Raw genomic sequence first — 20467 nt, 5'->3', positions numbered from 1 at the left:
AGTCCCGAGGGAGGTGAGCGGCTCACCTTCCTCCTCCCCGGGGCCCGGGAGCCGCCGCGCTGGTTCCGACGTCTGGGGAACCGACGGGGCGCGCCCGGCTCCCGCCCGCGCCTCCGCCCGTGGGCCCTCCCCGCTCCCGGCTCCCACGAGTCAAGTCAAGGCCGCTACAAAGGGCTTGAATGAAACGCGTGTGCGTTTCGCGAGTCGTCAACCGCCAGGGGACCAGCCTCCTCCGCGCACCACCGCATCTCTCGCAGGAGGAGGCCCGGGGCCGAGCGCTGGCTCCCGGCGGCGCGCGCGGACACGGGGGCGGCGGGGCGAGGCCGGCCCCCTCCCTCCCCTCCCCCCTCCCCTCCCCTCCCCCTCCCCGGCCGCGCCCCGCCTCGCCCGCGGCCGCTCCAGGCACCGCACTCTCCGCCCGCCTAGCGCCTGCTGTGGCAGCGACGAGCTCCGTCGGCCGCGTCCCCACCCCCGCCACCGAGCCCCTTGCCCGCGAGCCCGCGCCGCCCCCTGGTCAACTTTGAGCGGGAGGAGCAGCAACTTCGACGGTGGCCGCGGGGTTCGGATCCCGCTTCTCCCGGCAGCAGAAGCCTCGCAGGTCGCTGGCGTTAGGCGGGGCGAGAGTTTCCCCGGGCGCGTCGGCGCAGCGTCCAGCTGTTTGCAACCTGTTTCCAGCGAGCCGGGAGCGGGATGGTGGCTGCCAGTCATCCGCAAAGGGGCAACTTGTTTTTCTCTCCCTGTAGCGACCTCGGCTTACAACTGGATAAAGCGGTTATTGAAAGGGTGTAAAAAGGCAGCGCGACTGTTCCCAACTGGATAAAGCGGTATGGAAAGGAAGTAAATAGGCAGAGCTACTGTTGCCGAGGAGGCAGCCGCCCAAAGGCAGGGAGGAACGTGGGGCTTGGTCCGGGCTTCTCCCAGTCGCAACATTAACCAACAAGCAGGTGCTGGTGGCAACTTTTCAAGGTCGGCCACCGAGAGCAGCGATTCCCCCTCTGAACCCTGGGGATACGCGGCGCTCGGGCTGGATTTGGCTGCGAAATGCACGGGAAGCCGAAAGAGGAAGGATTGTAGAAGGGGAGGGTTTGTGACCCAAGACCCATCCCCCAACCTCTCCGTAATCTCCCGTCCCCCATCGCCGGGGCGGGGGTGAGTATGTGACATGTGTCCGACTCTCAGCAGCAATTTAGGCAGCAGGTGTCGGTGCTAACCGGGAGCCACGCTGCCGGGCGCGCCCTCTGCGAGCCATGCGGGCCCCGGGCGCGCCTCTCGCCCGCACCTCGCGGCTGCTGCTTCTGCTACTGCTCAAGCTCTCCGCCTCGCCTGCCCTCGGGGCCGCTCCTTGGCCCGGGAACGAGGCTTGCCTAGGACAGAACTGTTCGCCTGCACTGAGCCAGCGCCGCAGCAGGGACGCGTGGGGAGGAAGTTCTGCAGGGGACCCTCTGCTAACCCGAGCGCCCAGGGAGGAGGAGCCGGAGCCGGCGGCGCGCGCGGCGCCCTGGCGGGACCTCAGGGCTGCCCGGGGCGGTGACCCAGGTGCGGGGACAGGGCCGGAGGTGTCGGCCGCGGAACCCTCGGGACCTCCCGCCAGACCCTCTGGAGCCTGGAGGTGGAGAGGGGCCCGGGGCCAGGAGCCCCCCGGAACTTTGGGAAGAGGGAACCCCCCGGCTCTCCAACTCTTCCTTCGGAGCTCAGAGGGGGCAGAGAAGGGTCCTAGAGGCGCTGGCATTTCTGGGCACAGCCAGGAGCCGAGTGTGAGGACAGAACCTGCAGCCAGCGACCTTTATTACTGGCCAAGGAGAGGCGGGAAACCCCAGGGTGCCCACCACGACCCCCCACCCAAGACGGTCGATGGACCGTCGGGGCACGAAGGGCGGACGATCGCACCCCCTGGCAGGGCGCTGGCCCAGAATGGGTCCTCAGGGGAGGGCGTCCACGAGCGCGGGGGGCTCCGCCGGGGGAACAGCACGCACCGGCGCTTGCGACTGAAGAACCCCTTCTACCCGCTGACCCAGGAGTCCTACGGAGCTTATGCGGTCATGTGTCTGTCTGTGGTGATCTTCGGGACCGGCATCATTGGCAACCTGGCGGTGATGTGCATCGTGTGTCACAACTACTACATGCGGAGCATCTCCAACTCCCTCCTGGCCAACCTGGCCTTCTGGGACTTTCTCATCATCTTCTTCTGCCTTCCGCTCGTCATCTTTCACGAGCTGACGAAGAAGTGGCTGCTGGAGGACTTCTCTTGCAAGATTGTGCCCTATATCGAGGTAATAATGTCTTCCAGGGGGTCTCAAACTACTGGCTTTACCCTTTCGGGGATGTATTGCATCCCAATTGCTGCTCCATGCACCCACCTAGCTGCTGAACCCCTTTACTTTTTTTCTGGGGCCTCCTCCACTTCTCCTGTCAATCATTAAGAGAGAGAAAAAGAGAGAGGCAGCTTTGTTTGCTCACTTTCAAACTCTTCTGCTCCTGGATTTTGAAATAATTATGTTTTCATCATGTATAGAATTGTTTACATTTTAAATTGATCCCTCCGAATATGGCATTTATATATAGTCTTGATTTGGCACCAGAGAGTCGAGGGTTAATAAATGGCCATTGTGTGGTTGTCATTACCAGAACTCAGCAGCAACAACCAAAAATCATGTATTGTTTCTCAAGTAGTGCTCCAACATGATTTTTTTCCCAAGGAGATTATTGAATCTTTCTTAAATATCAAAATGGAAATACTATTTTATTTAACAAAGGAAATCTGCCTTTGTCAGTTGGCTTCATGATATATTAATAACCTCCCAAATTAGTTTAAGTGTCCTTTGGCAGTCTGCCATGCTATCCCATCTAAATTCTTATGTCATTTCTTATTTCTCTCCTTTTCCTTCTCAATTTCTTAACAGTTTTATTTATTTTTTATGGATGAGTTTAAGCAAAGAATAACACTTTGGCCATCATGGCACTGAATTTGCATACATATACATATATATATATATACACACACACACACACATACATATATATTTGAGCATGCATATATAGTATGTACTTGTCACTTGTTAGGATATAATGGATTGGTTATTTTAAGGGATTGGCTAAGAGTAGAAAAATTTTTTAAGAAGAAGGGGGGCATATAATAGGTTCCAAACTTTGGAGACAAAAATATTGCTGAGTAAAATTTTATTTTTTCATCGTACAGCTAGTGTCCTGGACCGTTATTATGGTAGTTGGTATTTGCTCTTTAAATGGCCTCTCTTTAAACACCAGCTCTTGGAAGGAGCCCAAGTGCTTTGTTGCCAGTTGTGTTTTTAGCCAGCTGGCCCTTGATTTCCTCCATTCAGACTGCCCATTTCATTTATGGAAGCAGAAGAAGGGAAACTGTAAATATTCCAGAGCCCCTGATCCTGTCTGGCACCAGAGCCAGTGACACTATGTTCAACATTGTTCCAGGGCTCAAAGCTAGGAGATAAGTAAACAGAAAACAGTACCTACTTAGACGAACAAGGGAAGAGATAGTAAATAAGACCCTCTGTTATCCTGGCAGGGATCAGATGCAGAATCATTCCATACTGGCTAAACCAGCTGTTGCTACTTTACCAAAACCTAGGGTTTCTTTTGTTGCCAGGCTCCATGTAGCTCTGAAATATCTATTTTATTTGTAGACAGTTCATTTTTTAATTGCAGCGGAGGTAGTTGAATTTATGTAAAAGAGATGTATCTATCAATTGCCTTTTCAAGGTCAATGTTTAAGATCTCTCTGATTGTTTTCTTGAATAATACAGAAGAAATTGACATATGCAAGAATGAGACAAAAGTAAACTATAAAGTGAACAGGAGAGTTACCCCCAGTAACAGAAGTGTATTGGCTTGTCTAAAATGGGCATGATGAAGGCTTTATATATTAGAGGAAAAAACAAGGTAAAGAGGACAGAAAAAAGAAACTGGGGAAAGAAAAAAAAAGTTACTCAGTTCTTTAAAAACCTTCAAAAGAAAGGAATTCCATCCAAATTCAGAAAAGAATATAAAAACTTTGGTAAGTTTATGAGACCTAAGAGTTTTGAGTGATGGTATTTATCATGTATGTCTTTTAATTTTCTTTCTCTTTAGCTCTGATTATTTTTAAATATGTGTTTTCATTTTTATTTCATTTTTTAAATTTAATTCTCTGATCCTTAAGAATATTTTTTACCTTTTTTATTATTAAAACAACTATTGGTATTTTTTGCTATCTGTATTTCCCTCTCTTCTTTATAGTCCTTTATTTCTTTTTAGTTTTTAGTGCTAGGCTTTATTCCCCCCAGAGTTGGAAAAAACCTTACTCATTTCTTCTTAAAAATTAGACTGTAATACACATTTTTACTATTAAAGTATGAATGAAAATCTTAAGATGTAGTGTTTCTACATTCCTATCCTATTCTTCTGAAATAATTTTATAATGCATTAGTATATTTTGTAAAAAAAAAAAAAAAAAAAGATTGGATAGTACTATCAGCTCTGTAATTCCTGATTATGAGACTAAAAAATACAGTCCAAATTTCAAAACAAAACATTTCTGCCTCTAGGAGGCACTGTGATTTTCACAGAACTAAGAAGATTTAGTGCCTGTTCCATGTCAGGTTCCCCAAGAAACAGACCCAAATGTGGAGATTTGCATTGCAGGAAGTTTACTGGGGCATGTGCTCAGGTTCAACACCTAATGGGGAATGAAGGAGGTGGGATTGGGCAGAGGGAGAAGTTGAACTGTGATCCAGATGCTAGAGACCTTGGCTGACACCACAAGGAGCTGCAGGGCTGGAGAGCCTTGCACTATGTCCTGGATAGAGGCAAGACTGCCCCGACTTTATTCCCCCTAAGGGACCGGTTACTACATGGAAGTTGCTCCTAGGAAGGGGACATAACCTTGATCTGGGGGGATGTCTCTGAAAGGCAATTCCTAGAGCAGGTTGCAGCTAAGAGCCACCAACCACCAACAGTCCCAGCAGTTGGGGGAATCAGCACTTCATACCTGAAGGAATTTTGTGGAGAGGCAATCTAGGTGGAGAGCCATAGCCTGCACTGCAGTAACTTTTGAATTTTTCTCATGTTAAATTAGAACCAGATGACACTCTACTCAAACTTCCCGATTTTTAAGATGAAACAAGAGGCCCAGAGAGGAGAAATGATCATCCTAAGCATTTATACCTAGTTAGTAGCAGCCAGACCTTTCAGTCTCAAGTTTGCTTATTAGACAAACATCTAGAAGGCAGAAGTGTCCAATGAGTGTTTTCTTTTTATGTCTGCTCCTTGGCATCTTTCAAAAAAGATTTTTATATCCAATGGGTAGGGAAAAATAAGCTCAGTTAACATGCTTTGCTATATGATGAAATTTATAGCTTTTTATATTCTTAAATTTCATCTTGTTTCTCATAAATTAACAGTAAGTTCCAGAGTTTGAAAATTTTTAAAAATTGCAACAATGTGAATCAATTGCACTTTTACTGTGTCAAAGATGATTATTTTAGTGATCAAATTAAGCTATGTAGGTTACATTTTATATTCTTAAAATCACAGTGTTTTAGATTGGTAAAAGACACTATAAATAATTACATTTGTTTAAACTTTCTCAAAAATCTTCCCCCCATCAAATCTGTTTATTTTTGACCACAAGAGTTCTAAAAACTATTTGACATTTTATCTCCTTTTATTATCTAGATTTTACCTTCTCTCTCCTTACTTTTTACTTTCTTATATTTATTTGTTGGCTTTTCCTTTTTTTCTACCACACATCTTATTATTGATTTATAATGTATGATCTACCTTTTTGATAGTAATGTTTCATCTTTTCCAGTGTTTTTATTTTTTAATATTTCTTAGACATTTTAAACTTTTATTCACAATTTTTAATTTTAATGGAGGTATAATTGACATATAACATTTTATTAGTTTCAAGTGTACAACATAGTGTGCTTTGATATTTGTATAATTGTGAAATGATCACTATAATAACTCTAGTTAGTATCTGTCACCTTACATAGTTACAACATTCTTGATGAAAACTTTTAAGATCTACTTTCTTTCTTAGCAACTTCCAAATATGTAATACAGTATTATTTTATAACTGAAAGCTTGTATCTTTTGATACCTTTCAAGAACCCCCAGCCTTTAGCAACCACAATCTCTTCTCTATGACTCTATGGGCTCAGTTTTTTTTTTGTTGTTGTTGTTTGTTTTAGGTTTTTTGTTGTTGTTGTTTTTGCTTTTTTAAGATTCTACATATAAAGTGGGATCATTTGGTATTTGTCTTTCCTCATCTGATATATTTCATTTAGCATGATGCCTTGAGGTCCATCCATGTTGTTGCAAATGGCAAGATTTCATTCTTTTTAATGGCTGAATAATATTCCATTATATTTATATACATTCACACACATGCACACATATGTACATACACCATATTTTCTTTATCCATTCATCCAGCAGTGGACACTTAGGTTGCTTCCATATCTTGGCTACTGTAAATCATGGTGCAGTGAACATAGGGGTGCATATATCTTTTCAAGTTAGCGTTTTCATCAGCCATCAGAAAGGACTAATACCTACCATTTGCTTCGATGTGGATGGAACTGGAGGGTATTTTGCTGAGTGAAATAGGTCAATTGAAGAAGGACAATCATCATATGGTTTCACTAATATGTAGAATATAAGAAATAGTGAAAGGGACTATAAGGGAAAGGAGGGAAACTGAGTGGGGAAAAATTAAAAAGGAAGACAAACCATGAGAGTCTCCTAACTCTGGGAAATAAACAAAGGACTACAGAAGGGGAGGAGAGTGGGGAGATGGGGTGATTGGGTGACGGGCACTAAGGAGGGCACTTGATGGGATGAGAACTGGGTGTTATACCATATGTTGACAAATTGAATTTAAATAAAAAAATAGTTAGTGTTTTCATGTTCTTCATGTAAATACCCAAAAGTGGAATTGTTAGATCATATGGTAATTCTATTTTAAAAATGTTGAGTAATCTCCAAACTGTTTTCTATAGTAGCTGTACCACAGTTAATTTTATTAATCTTCAGAAATTTTCTCAATTTTACCTCCTTTCACTTTTGTCTTCTTTTCTTCTTCTACCATAGTTCTTTTTTTTTCCCCTACAACTTGAGTATTAGCATAATCTTGAGGAGATAGTGGAACTTGGCGGAGAGTTGAGTTTGTATAGAAAAATAGGAGACGTTTCTTAAGAAAAATCACATATCTTTGAAATTTACATTCAATTCTTGTTTTATTTCAATTTGTTGGCATAAGACTTGAGGAGAGTAGCCAGCTTTCAGGGTCTGTTGCTAGAAAGTAGTTTTATCATATTTAATGTTGCTATGAGTAGGAATATACTGGGAACTATTGTAGTTGATAACTTCTCCATTTCTATTTTAGGATTCTGATGCCTTTGTGGCTTAATGATAAATCCCTTAAGGATCAAGGGCAGATGGAATGGTAGGAAAAGGGGATAGGAGGGAAAAGAATCTGAGTGAATGGTGGTCATCCTAATAGACACATCATTTTAAACTGGTTTATTAGCTAGTCACCAGAAAACAAAACAAAACAGAACTATACTCAAAGTGATAGTTGTATGTGGAAAGAGAGAGGTAGGGGAAAGGGAAGGAGAGAGATAGAGAGCAAGAGAGTGAGAGAGATGGATAGATATAGAGGTCTGGGTGTGGAGTGCAATAGGAAAATGGCAAAGGAGTTCTCTACCACACTTTAAGGATCTAACAAATGATTAAAGCCAGATAATTTGGGCACTGAATGGTAACTGGAATAGATCTTTACTCATTAGTTGGTGAAAGCCAACCAGAGTCAGTGTATCATCGGATTCAGATCCACTGCTAAATATTTATTTCTGTTTGAACATTAATTTGGAAGTTTTGAATGAGGGAGGAGCAGAGGGAGAAGGAGAGAGAGAATCTTAAGCAGACTGCATACCCAACACAGAGCCTGAGGTGGGGCTCTATCTCATAACCTGGAGATAATGACCTGAGCCGAAGTCAAGAATCTATGCTTAACTGACTGAACCACCTGAGTGCCCCTAACTGTTTTTGTTTGTTTGTTTGTTTGTTTGTTTGTTTGTTTGTTTTACTGAGATACAAGATTCCTGCATGAAGATGGAGGATAGTTAAAGGGAATGAATCTCACCAGAGCCTCTGGACTAGGGATGATTTGTGAAAGATATACAATCTTTTGTGATGAAAAGAGACAATTCACCAATGGCTTTAGAAATACTAGTTTCAAACTGAGTGAAACAAATGGCTCTTTAATTGCCTCAGATTGTAGTTAGCATTGATAGGTAAGAAAGGAAGGGCCGTGGAAGCTGAAGATGATTTATCATACAAGTATGTGATTCCACACAGATTTCTCTAGAACCCCTACATTCAAGTAATAGCACATTTACCATGACAGATAGTAAATTTGCGTGAGTTGTGGATTAGCCATTAGGTATTCTGATGGACTTTTAAGTGGAAAGATACAATTTTATGAGCAATTTGAAAGTCACTAATAATATTCTCAGGGAAAGTAAACCCAATATATGTGAATGGTGCTCAACAAATATTTTATGACTTCCCATTAATCCCTTTACAATCATTTCCTACATTTCTATACAAGTAAAAATACTTCGCTGATGACTTTTGCAGAAAAGATTTAAAATGTCATAGAATGAGCTCTTACTTATAATGCCATTTATGAACATACAGATTTTGGGTTCTATATAAGCAGTAAAAGTTTTATTATATCCACATGTGAAATTCAAATAATTGCCTTCACTATTGATTATACTGAGAATGCCATTATTTTCTGAAGCTTATTAGTGAAGTACATACAGAAATGGATTTTTCTTTACTTCCCTTCTAGAACTACTCATTGGCACTCAGCTTGGAAGAACTATATATAAAACAGCAGCAACTAATAACTGATTAAAGAACAGTTTGAATAATTCATTATTTTCTATAATCCTTTTCCATATATGTCGTCATTCATTCATTTATTTACTATCCATTTATTCATCAAACATTTATTGAGCTTTTCTACTGTGTGAGTATGATGTTAGGTAGGGATGGGAGAAAAGGGGGAAAAATTTCCAGTGATGAATAACATAGATGCATTACTTCTTTTAAAGTTATAGAGAAGTAATGTTCTAATGTGTAATGAGTACTATAATAGAGATTTAAACAAAGGATTATGGAAGGTCAGGAATGGGTCCTGGAATGAGTCAGCTCACAGTTGTACTTAATTAGGACCAAAGATGAATAAATTCAAGTGAAAACTGTGCTCACTCTAATTCTTTTTCATCATAGTCTTATTATAGTCTTCATAAATTCTGTACAACTTAGATCCATTGTGAAAAGATGCAAATATAAAAATCTTTTAATTCTTGCTTTCTTGTTTTCTCAATCTTTTGTGGGATAGGAGGCCCATAAGAATCATTGGGGCAAGATAATTCAGCAGATAGGACAGCCCTAAAAGTTTCATTTAGGACACAGAATCCCAAATTATTATTTAGAATACAGTGCCTGAGATAACCATCTGTGCTTTGGAATTATTAGTCCTTATTAGCCATAAGGAATTAAATAAATTAAATTTTAAATTTTTACTTAAATGAATGGTTCATTTAACAGTGTAATAGCACATTCGTAACAGTGGTAATAACACATTAAATTGAGTCCTTCTGAAAATTTCATAATGTACCTATTGTTTAATTTGACCTTAGAGAATCCAGGAAGAAAGGGTGAAAAAGGAGATAACATTGGACCCTATTATAGATACTTTAGACCCTATTATAGAAAGGGAAGCATAAAGAATTGACTTTCCCAATTCTTGGGATTAATCTTTCAAGAATGGAAACAGAGTGAGGACTTATTCTGAGTTCCCAAGCACTGCCAAGGTATCTGGTTATATCAACAAAGCATCCTTCAACAGCAAAAAGGAAGGAAATATGTCTGGAAAAGCAACATAGATCTGAGTTTATGATTCCCAGGCTAAGTAGGTGAGGGTCTATCTACCTTGCCTTTGACTCTTATACTACATGGACCTTAATAGAATGTTTCCACCTTTAATAGCTCTTTAATAGCTCCCCCCACTAGATTGACGGTGTCACATTGGAGGCACAGGGATCTGTGTCGGGTGTGTGGACTGTGGGAGTAAAGGAATGGGTAGGCTGCTCTGCAGTGAGATTTGTCTCTGGCATTGCACTTCTCCCATCCTCTGGGGATCCTCCTGTCCTTTTACTTCCCAAGAATTGACCTGCCAAAGTCCAATAATTAACTCAACCTTGTTGCCAAGACTAACTCTTAAGTATCCTAATTAGAATGGTGTTCTTTGTGCCAGAGGAGATGATCTCATCTAAAATTTTAAGGTAGAATGGAAAATGGGGTTGCTGCAACCTCAAATTTGAAGTGTCTCTATTTGAAAAGTAGGTATATATACTTTCAATAAAACCATAAAACACAGGATATAATCACAGGCTTATTCCTGAGACAGAATACTTTTGGTTTGTGGATTTATGATAGTTTTCAATGTTATTTGTCAGCACACTTGAATGGTTCATAGCATTAACAAGGCCAAGGTCACTGATTTGATCCAGGACTGGAATGAGTCATTTTCATTAGGTCTATGACTATGCTTAGGGTTGCCATTTTTTACTTCCTGTTCATCACTCCCTGCCCTACCTTCACTGTCTTCTTGGTTCCAATCTCTCATGTATGGGAAAAGCATCTGTTAACTGATTTGCAGCAAGATGTGAGATTTAGAGATATTTGTTTCTTATAGGAGGATTAAATAAAGAAAGAGTATTTCCTTAATAGAGTACCAAGGGTGCAACCTTGGTTAAGAGCTGAGGAATTTTGTCTTAATATATTGTCTCTTCATGTCATTCAAATCACAATTACTAAACCACAAATGGATGAGGAATGTGTTTTTAGTTTAGGTTTACCAGCATGCAAATTAATATCATTATAGAACAAAGGAAAATTGGTGAAAATTTATTACTGTTCTTTGAAAACTCATCAGAACCCCTAGGTGAACAATAGAAATTCCAGGTCACTTTAAGATTGATTAGAAAAATTATAATAATACCAAAGACTGCAGGCTTGAGATAAATATTACATTTTGAAATGAATATTTAATTATTGAGAAAAAATAGACTATATCAATTCCTTGAGATCTGTTGATTTTAATAGATTGCTTCCCTCTTGAGACAAATTATGTTAATGTTGCTTCATTGGTATTTTTTATATTAATGAGCATTGGCATATTTATAACCAAATTACAATATTTTAGACAAGTTATAGTAATTTTTTAAAAGATTTTTTTTTTTTTATTTGGCACAGAAGCAGAAGGATCAGTAGGCAGAGGGAGAGGGAGAAGCAGACTCCCTGCTGAGCAGAGAGCCTGACATGGGACTCAATCCCAGGACCCTGGGATCATGACCTGAACTGAAGGCAGACACTTAACTGACTGAGCCACCCAGGTACCTCATCCCCCCACTTTTTTTTACTACAAAAGAAATATACTGTGCTACAGAAGTCAGATGTCACAGTTGGTAGGAAACTTTATGTCAAGGTGGGACTATAAAGGTAAAGAAAGATTAATAAAATCAACCCAAGTTTGAGGGTGATATGTTAGCTTTTAAATAGTCTCAGTTGTTTTAAAATAAGGAAGAGCATGTTACCAAGCTTAAGGTAGAGAATGAGATTATAATGGCAGCTGATGCCTTGAAGTTATTTTGTTTTTCCATGACATTGGGAATCAAGTATAGATGAAATATGTTGGGTATCACCGAAATAAATAGATATTTATAATATGTGGGTGTGTCAGATTAAACCTTACTGATTTTGATAAAGGAAAGAAGGCTTCTCTTTGACTGGACAAGTGGTTGTAAATGGCTTTATTTTATCTTAGGGATCTATGCATGTTTGTAAGGGGTGAGGCAAATCTCTCCTACTCTCTGTTTTGGTTTGGAAACACTAATGGAAGGGTGTTACTACCATAGTATCATGACTTGCATGCATTCTGAAATGAAGACCTTTTGATAAAGGCCATCTTATTCACAGCAGAGGCTCTGATAAACATGCTTTCCACAGTGGTGATCAAAGGAGTGTCTCTTTCCTGGAGAAGTTGCCCTGAACTGTTGCAAGGATAAGGATTATGGAAAATGTAAGAGAAAGCCAAAGGCATACACAAACTCAAGCCATTTAGAGTTTCAAAGGAAACTCTACCCTGTGCTCCTCCTGCTTTTTTCCTGACTGATTGTTAGGCCTGTAACCACAGACTTATAATAGATTATCATTCATGATCCAAATGAATGGGTTTTCTTAACAATCATGCCCTTGTTTTGTGAGTTACTTGTATACAAAAGACAGCACAGAAATAGATGTACTTAAACATCTTTTTGAGGTAAAATATAAGTTAAGCTAGAGTATAGTTATCATGACTTTGGTTAGAAATTTCCCTACTTTATAAAAATCATTGTATTCTAGTTGCTTCACTTTACTGAAGCATATCAACTCAATTTCATGTGAAAGAAATTTTGCTTGGAAGTGCATTGGTCTTTTCTCCCCCATAATTGTTATCACTGATTTATATCAGAAAGCTTAGCAAAAGATACTATTTATTTGGTAAGAGTTATACCTTCATAACTTACTCTTGTTCAAAATGGTTTCTTATGGGGCAGTTGGGTGGCTCAGTTAGTTAAGCATAGGACTCTCAATTTTGGCTCAGGTCATGATTTCAGGGCTGTGGAATGCAGCCTTGCATCGGGCTCCGTGCTGGGTGTGGAGTCCTCTCTCCCTCTCCTGCCCCTCCCCCACCATCTCTTTCTTTCTCTCTCTCTAAAAAATAAAAATACAATACTTGAAAAAAAGTTTCTTATTTGTCTGTCTGCAGTAATCTCATGAAAAATGGAGCAATAGTTAAGACAATAGCCAAGGATCTTCCTACAAAGATCCTTACTGTGTTTTATAAAGTGTCCATGTGTTCTTTCTTCTATCATTTTGAGTGAACAGGAATTTAGTGTAGTACAAAGTGAATATGATGGCCCAGGTTTTCTCATAGCCCGATGTTTGCACTGAATTAGAAACTTGAACAATAGGAAGACCACTTGGGCACCAGTGGCTGCCTTCCAACCTGAGTACTCAGGGCTGACTCTGTGCCTGTCCCAGCCTTGGAGCACTGCTGCAGGGTCCTGTGGCTGCCAGAAGACTCACCGCTCTGGATATTGACTGGTAGGGGCTGAAGGACGGTTACTGTTGTTCCTGTGGGGTACAGAGAAGAGCAGACCATTGCTGAATGAAAGAAAGATTTTAGAGTTGTTTATTTTTATTCTATTTTTTGTGTATTTTGATACCAAAACCCTCAAAATGCTCAATATCTCATTTTCCCAAATAGTTAAAAATTTCTGCTTCCAACTTTCCTCTGATCTTGAGTCTCAAAATTAATAGTCTTGTCTATTAGAAGTGTTTACAGTTCTGCTTTTGTTGACATTAATTATTTCTCCCATTGCAGTTTAATTAATAGGAGATTGCATCTTACTCATTCCATCTCTCCGGATGTTGCTTCAAAAAACTACCCCTTACCAGCTTTACTCCCAAGAGCAAATTTCTTAGTGACATTGAATTTTAGCAATTAGATATGGTCATTAAATGCAGGAGATCCAGAATTTATGACACAGTTTTATAATTGCATGTAATTGTACCATTCATCTTGGTAGAATTTCTAATGAGCTATAAGTAAACAAATACATTTCAAAATTGGGATTGAAATCTTTTCATGCTACTCCAACATTTAGCAATTTTAATGGCATGGATAGATTTCATACCTGAGAAAGCAGAAATTAGCCCACCACCCATGATCCAGATGATTTTTATCAATTAATTTCCGAGGTTGATCCTTTACAAATGTTTAAAGCCTTCTATAAATAATTTGGGAAAGTACTGAGCAGGAGCTTTGTACCTTTCTTGCTCTTTCACATCATAAAATCAAGTGTAGAAGTGAATTTACAGAAAAATATCTGAAGTAATGGCACTGCAGGCGGTGGCAGCAGGAGGGAAGAGATATCTAGGACTAGCCTTTGGGCTGCGGTTGCTGTTGGCAACTATGTAGTAAGCGCTATCTGCATTTGGGGCAGCATTTTCCTCAGAGGCCCCAGCTCTTGTGACCTTTGCTTCAGCTGGCTCCTAATTGAGGAGAACACTATCAAAGAGAAGTAGGATTTGACAATACGAAGCTGGGTACAGGAGCCTCTTGCAATTTGTGTATGAAACCTAGGAAGCTTCCCTCAATATGTGATTCGTCAAGAGGATTACAGATCAAATATGTTCTTTTAAACACATTTGGTGCTCAGTCTGATAGCTTTCCAGAATATGGCTGAAGAACTAAGAATCTTCAAATAAAGTACAATGTAGAATTCCTGAGCAAAAGTTGGGGCACATGTAAATTTTGTTTAAAAATTGCCCTGGCTCTGTTATCATGTGCAATGATATATACAGGACCTAGAAAATTTTTTGCTTTTTGAAGCAGTGAACATCTTTTAATTAAAAGTGGATGTGCAGCACAGGTTATAAATATCTAAGGAGAGGCAATCCAACACACTCGTCTTAATACGTGTCCACCCACATTCATTGGCTAGTCCCTCTCACGAAATGCTCTGTAACAGACTGGGAGTTAGGTATGCAAATGCTAGCTCTTGTGATAATTGATCCAGATTTTCTTTTCTTTTCTTTTTCTTTCTTTTTTTTTTTTTTAAGATTTTATTTATTTATTTGAGAGAGAGAGAGAGAGAGAGAGTACAAGCAGGGGTAGGGGCAGAGGGAGAAGAAGACTGCCTGCTGAGCAGGGAGCCCAATGTGGGCTCAATCCCAGGATCCTGGGATCATGACCTCAGATGAAGGCAGACACTTAACTGACTGAATGACCCAGGTGCCCTTGGTCCGGATTTTAAATCTCTGTGTTTAAAATTAAGGAGATTAATCGGGGGAGAAGATGCTATCTCTTGAGTGTTGTGTGTTCTTTGTAAAAAATTTTCTATCTAGAAAACTACCAAGCAAATGTATGTGCCACGCCTCTAAGAGATTGCCTTCCATCAGACTCTCTAGTAGTTTTGTCTTACCAAGCATCCTTTCAGTAGAAATGTTATTCATAATTTTAAGAGAATGCACAGCTTAAACCTCTGTAGCTTTGTTATTTATGGACCGACTCTGGATACGTGGGTGACAGAGAAACACGCACAAAGACTTAAGTTAGTAAAGATGGCACAGGAAGCCTTGCTGAGGATTTGGGTACATTTGATAGTTTGAGGATTTTTTGTTTTGTTTTACATTCTTACAGAGAAATGAATCAAAATATTTGAAAAACTAATACATAAATGTGAAGTTTCAAAAACCCATAAAATAAAGTCCTGCAATTCCTAAATAATACTTTTGATGCAGACCTTTAGAAGGAATTCTCCTTCTCAGATTTCCATGCGAAGTGTGGCAATTACTGACATTAAACGTAATAATCTGATCTTAAGACAGTTTGCACAGTGCAGACCTCAATTTTAGAATTATTTTGAATCTCTGTCATAGAGGCAAAATAAATTTCCATCAAGAAGACCAATTCATTAATTTGAAAGTTAATATTAAAAGGGTGTATGGAGAGATGACTTTTTATGACAGTCATATTGGATGAATATTTCTTTTTAAGATTTTATTTATTTATTCATAAGAAACCCAGAGAGAGAGAGAGAGAGAGAGAGGCAGAGACATAGGCAGAGGGAGAAGGAGGCTCCCTCTGGGGAGCCTGATGCAGGACTTGATCCAGGACCCCAGGATCACAACCTGAGCAAAAGGCAGATGCTCAACCACTAAGCCACTCTGGCATCCCTGAATGGATATTTCTTATATTGATTTTTATGGGAAACTTTCTGAAGATTTTGTATGAAAATTGTGGTTATAAGCTGAACCGTGTAGTCTTGATCTGCCCTGATCTAGATTGGGAGTCATATTTTTTCTTCAGTTTTGCTTTTCATATGCTTTAGCCCTCCTTATCTCTCATTTTCAGACTGTTTCCACTAAGAGTTATGAGAATAGTCAGGGCATGGATGCAATGTCCTTATTTTCCATGGTGGAATCAGGAGACACTAATGTTTAGTATGTAGTAAGGGGGCGGACATTTGACATTGGAATTCTCATAGAATCCACAAGCAAGTTGCCATCATTCTGGGGACAGTGACAGCTTGAATGTAGCAGATAAACAACTAATGTGTTGAGTGTCAAAACTGTTATGACAAATGTTTTTTTTTTCAACATGATCCCTTTGAATTCTAAAAAATTAGACATGAACATTATATATAGGTTTCCTTGCTCCTTTGCCAAGGCATGACCTATTCCTGTACTTCTTAAACATTCCCACTAGCAGACAGAGGAGAGTGAATTCCCATACCTGAAAGCCTAGGGTACACCCCAAAACATCCTTCTCATCTACAGTTTTAGTCTCCTGTTTCATCTTAAACCTCATGAACATTTTACCTTCTACTCTGTCTTTATTTAAATATATAAATAATGACATTAAACATTACATTACTCAATTTCCTCTAGTTAAGTAAGTTTGATGCTCCCAGATGATTACTGTCTTTATCTTGTGACTTTGAGAACTACCTTCCCCCCACCTTTTGGTTGACTATGACCTCCTTGAGGGAAAGGACTGTTTCTTGTTCTGTATCCTCCCATCTAGCAGAGTGCTTAGGACAAAGTTGGTATTAATAAATGTGTGCTTGTGTTAAACACATGTCTATGTACACCATTAGAGTGTGTGTATGATGTTTGTAAATATTTAACAGACTACTGAATGATACTATGTTTACATTAGGAACATGCATTTTTATTCTGTGTGAAAAATGTACATATTTTTCATTCTTAACCTTTAATTGTTAATTTATTTAGATGTCTGGGCCATACACATATGAGAGTTTGGATACCGTACTTTATGTGGTCAGCCTTAAATTGTTTTCTGATCTGAAATTTTCCTATGGCTGGTACATCTACACATTGTATCTGGCTCCTTTTTGCATATTTTCATGGTTACTTTTTATATCTATTTTTTGACATTCTTTGTGTATCTCCTATAACTTTAAATTTGATAAATGTACTTATTTCATGATAAATGTACTTATTTTATGCCTGATCCTGTAACTTGCTTCTTTTGGCACATAAGTTCATAGTGGCAGATTGGCTTTTGCATATTTTGATTTTTAATTGTAGATCCATGTTCCCTCAAATTTTATCTGTGGGTTTCTGAGGCCTGGTTTTAAAGTGCATTCTTCCAGAGAGGTTTTGTGTTTTCTTCTTCTGCCAGGTGCCTGGGACAATTTAAAATTGTAATTTGTTTTTTTTCTGAGCCACATAAATGGTGTGAATTCTAGCTTTAGGCCAGTGTAAATTCGAGCTCCTGGTTAGAATTTGCTCTTCTTTTTTTATCTCCAATTCACCTAGATCCAAATGATATAATGCAGACAAGTTTCTTTACTAATTCCCTCTACTTTTTCTCTTTATACCCATGAAGATGTCACTATTTGGGGAGTTCCAAAATCATAAAAGGATCTTTGATGTAATCCCCATGTATACTGGCTAGCTTTGTTTCCTACCTCTGTGTACTTGGGCACCTGCCCCATGATCTAGCTAAAACCAACTTAGCTAGATGAAACTCTCATCAGGCTTGGCAGATATCACTTCGGCAAGCATGCAGAATGGAGGGGAAGGGGTCACTGACCTGTTTGGCATTTGTTTTTTCATTGATTTTGACCCCTGGAGAATTTCCCTTTCTTCTTTTCCATAAGTGTATGCATTTAAAGATAATATTGAAATGCTTTATTTTGCATTTAGGAGAAATTGGAGATCTTTACTCATCTCATTTGTTGGAAATAATAAGCTCTTGAATGTTTGCTCTGTGTGAGTCATACTATTGACCCACGCACTGGAAAACATGACCATCTTTTTCAGTAATGAAAATGGGATACACTCAACTATCCTTACTCCTTATGTAGAACTCCTGGTGGCAATTTTTTTTTTTTTTTTTTTTTTTTTTTTTTTGTGGTGACTGAAATTCTTGGGAGTGTCTGTGCTTTTCTATAATAAAGTGGTATTGGACTTAGCTTATGGATCCTTCCAGTTATAAAAATTTTTTGACTCCATAATCTGAACCACTAAATTTCTTTTTATTTTTCCCTCCTATTTTTATCTTTACAGTAATTCAGCTAAAGTCACCAACCCAGTTACCCACGCCTCATTCCAGGAAATTGTTCTGTTTTGTTTTGTTTTCTGTTTTGGCAATCTGTATTTACTGCCTAGTGTTTTGATCTTTCAGAGATCACCCAGAATAAGTGTGCTGTGTTCCTCCCACAGGTTGCTTCCCTCGGAGTCACTACCTTCACCTTATGTGCTCTGTGTATAGACCGCTTCCGTGCAGCCACCAACGTGCAGATGTACTATGAAATGATAGAGAACTGTTCTTCGACAACTGCCAAGCTTGCTGTTATATGGGTTGGTGCCCTACTGTTAGCACTTCCAGAAGTTGTTCTCCGCCAGCTGAGCAAGGAGGATTTGGGGTTTAGTGGCAGAGCTCCTGCGGAACGCTGTGTTATTAAGGTTTCCCCTGATTTGCCAGACACCATCTATGTTTTAGCTCTTACCTATGACAGTGCAAGACTCTGGTGGTACTTTGGCTGTTACTTTTGTTTGCCCACACTTTTCACCATCACCTGCTCTTTAGTGACTGCAAGGAAAATCCGCAAAGCTGAGAAAGCCTGTACGCGAGGGAATAAACGACAGATTCAGCTAGAAAGCCAGATGAACTGTACAGTAGTGGCTCTGACCATTTTATATGGATTTTGCATTATTCCTGAAAATATCTGCAATATTGTTACTGCCTACATGGCGACAGGGGTTTCTCAGCAGACAATGGACCTGCTTTATATCATCAGCCAGTTCCTTTTGTTCTTTAAGTCCTGTGTTACCCCTGTCCTCCTTTTCTGTCTTTGCAAACCCTTCAGTCGGGCTTTTATGGAGTGCTGTTGCTGTTGCTGTGATGAGTGCATTCAGAAGTCTTCAACAGTGACCAGCGATGACAATGACAACGAATATACCACAGAACTTGAACTCTCACCTTTTAGTACCATACGCCGCGAAATGTCCACTTTTGCTTCTGTTGGAACTCATTGCTGAAAGACAGCCTTTTGTTGGTTACATTTACTTGTTTGATTTTCATATCCTGTGAAAGTTTTTACTTCATATTTTTCCCTCCTGGGAAAAAAATGCAGCAAAAGAGAGAAATATTAACTACTGTAGAACTGATTTTGCAAATTAATATTTGTGCTTTGAAAAAAATGTTTATATTTAGTTATTTAAGAAATATGAGGAGGCCAATAGTTTTAGGTCATTTTATTTGGTATGGTGCTAATATTTTATTTGAAAAAAGTTACTGCACCTTAATTGCTAACTTTCTTTCTTTTAAAAATATAATCAGTGTATATTGATTATAGCCATGTGATTTTGTAGGTTATTTTGAGTTGTGATGGAAAGTATATTGTATATGTTATCGTGAGATGATTTGTAGTTAAAGAAGCATTCACAAAGTAGCACCAAATAAATTATACTTTATTCTTTAATATCATTGTCAATCTACTTTTAACCAAGAGTCAATAAATCTTTTAATTGCCTTAAATACACAATTATTGGTTCTACGCACAATTTAAAATCAGCTTTATTGCTTTAAAATTCTATTTTCCTTTAAGGCAGGTAATCACCATGATGTTATAAAGCAGTTTCTAACAGTACTATTTTATATGCATGATTCATATAAAACTATATTGTATGTTCAGACAAAATTATATTTTTAATATTCAGATACAGATGTAAAATTACTTCCGAATATTTATAAAATATGAATAAATAGACAGAGTAGGAAGAAAGTATCTTTTTTCGGTTATTTATCTCTGAACCAGCATGTAGAGCCACAGGTTTTCCCAATATAAATTATGAGCAAAATCAAGGATAAAACACAATGCACTTGTCATCTAATTTCCTCTGAATGTTGACCTTTAAAGCACTCTGAATTCTAACTTTTCTCCATTTAAAAAATGAACTTGGTTAAATCTGTGTGATTTAATTTCTTTAAGTAGAATGAAAGTACAATAGTGGAATAATAACATATTTATATATCTTGATTAGAACACTTGAATATTCAACCACGTTTAAATTGATATTCCATAAGCTTCCAACAAAAACTAACCTTCTCCATTTGAATTATTTGATTCTTTCCAGGAGTTTAAGTTCTAACAGTTGTGTAGGATGTCTGCCTGTAAGGTTTGAGAATGAAAACAAGGCACTGTTGTCTTCTCGCAGATCCCTGAAATAGGTCTTTGGAAAACGTCTCCAGGATGTCTACACTAGGTTTTGGCTGCTGAGCAGATTC

The 20467-nt window shown here is 39.3% G+C and overlaps 1 protein-coding gene across 1 annotated transcript; it reads left to right on the top strand.

Moving 5' to 3' along the window:
- The first annotated feature begins 530 nt into the window (after window positions 1–530).
- GPR37 (G protein-coupled receptor 37) lies at window positions 531–19661 on the top strand. The gene is made up of 2 exons (XM_077857187.1): window positions 531–2270; window positions 18400–19661. The coding sequence occupies exons 1-2, from the start codon at window positions 1248–1250 to the stop codon at window positions 19216–19218; spliced, it is 1842 nt and encodes a 613-aa protein (XP_077713313.1). The 5' UTR covers window positions 531–1247; the 3' UTR covers window positions 19219–19661.
- The last annotated feature ends 806 nt before the right edge of the window (window positions 19662–20467 follow it).

The sequence above is a fragment of the Canis aureus genome, chromosome 18, assembly GCF_053574225.1.
Source record: "Canis aureus isolate CA01 chromosome 18, VMU_Caureus_v.1.0, whole genome shotgun sequence".
Lineage (NCBI taxonomy): Eukaryota > Metazoa > Chordata > Mammalia > Carnivora > Canidae > Canis > Canis aureus.
Note: the sequence above shows the minus strand (reverse complement) of the source record. Positions and strands in the feature narration are given on the sequence as shown.

What these genes read in the sequence shown, in the direction of transcription:
- GPR37 (XM_077857187.1), top strand. Translation starts at nt 1,248, where the DNA reads ATGCGGGCCCCGGGCGCGCCTCTCGCCCGCACCTCGCGGCTGCTGCTT. An exon ending in AGATTGTGCCCTATATCGAG is followed by an intron (nt 2,271 to 18,399) that starts GTAATAATGTCT and finishes TTCCTCCCACAG; the next exon opens with GTTGCTTCCCTCGGAGTCAC.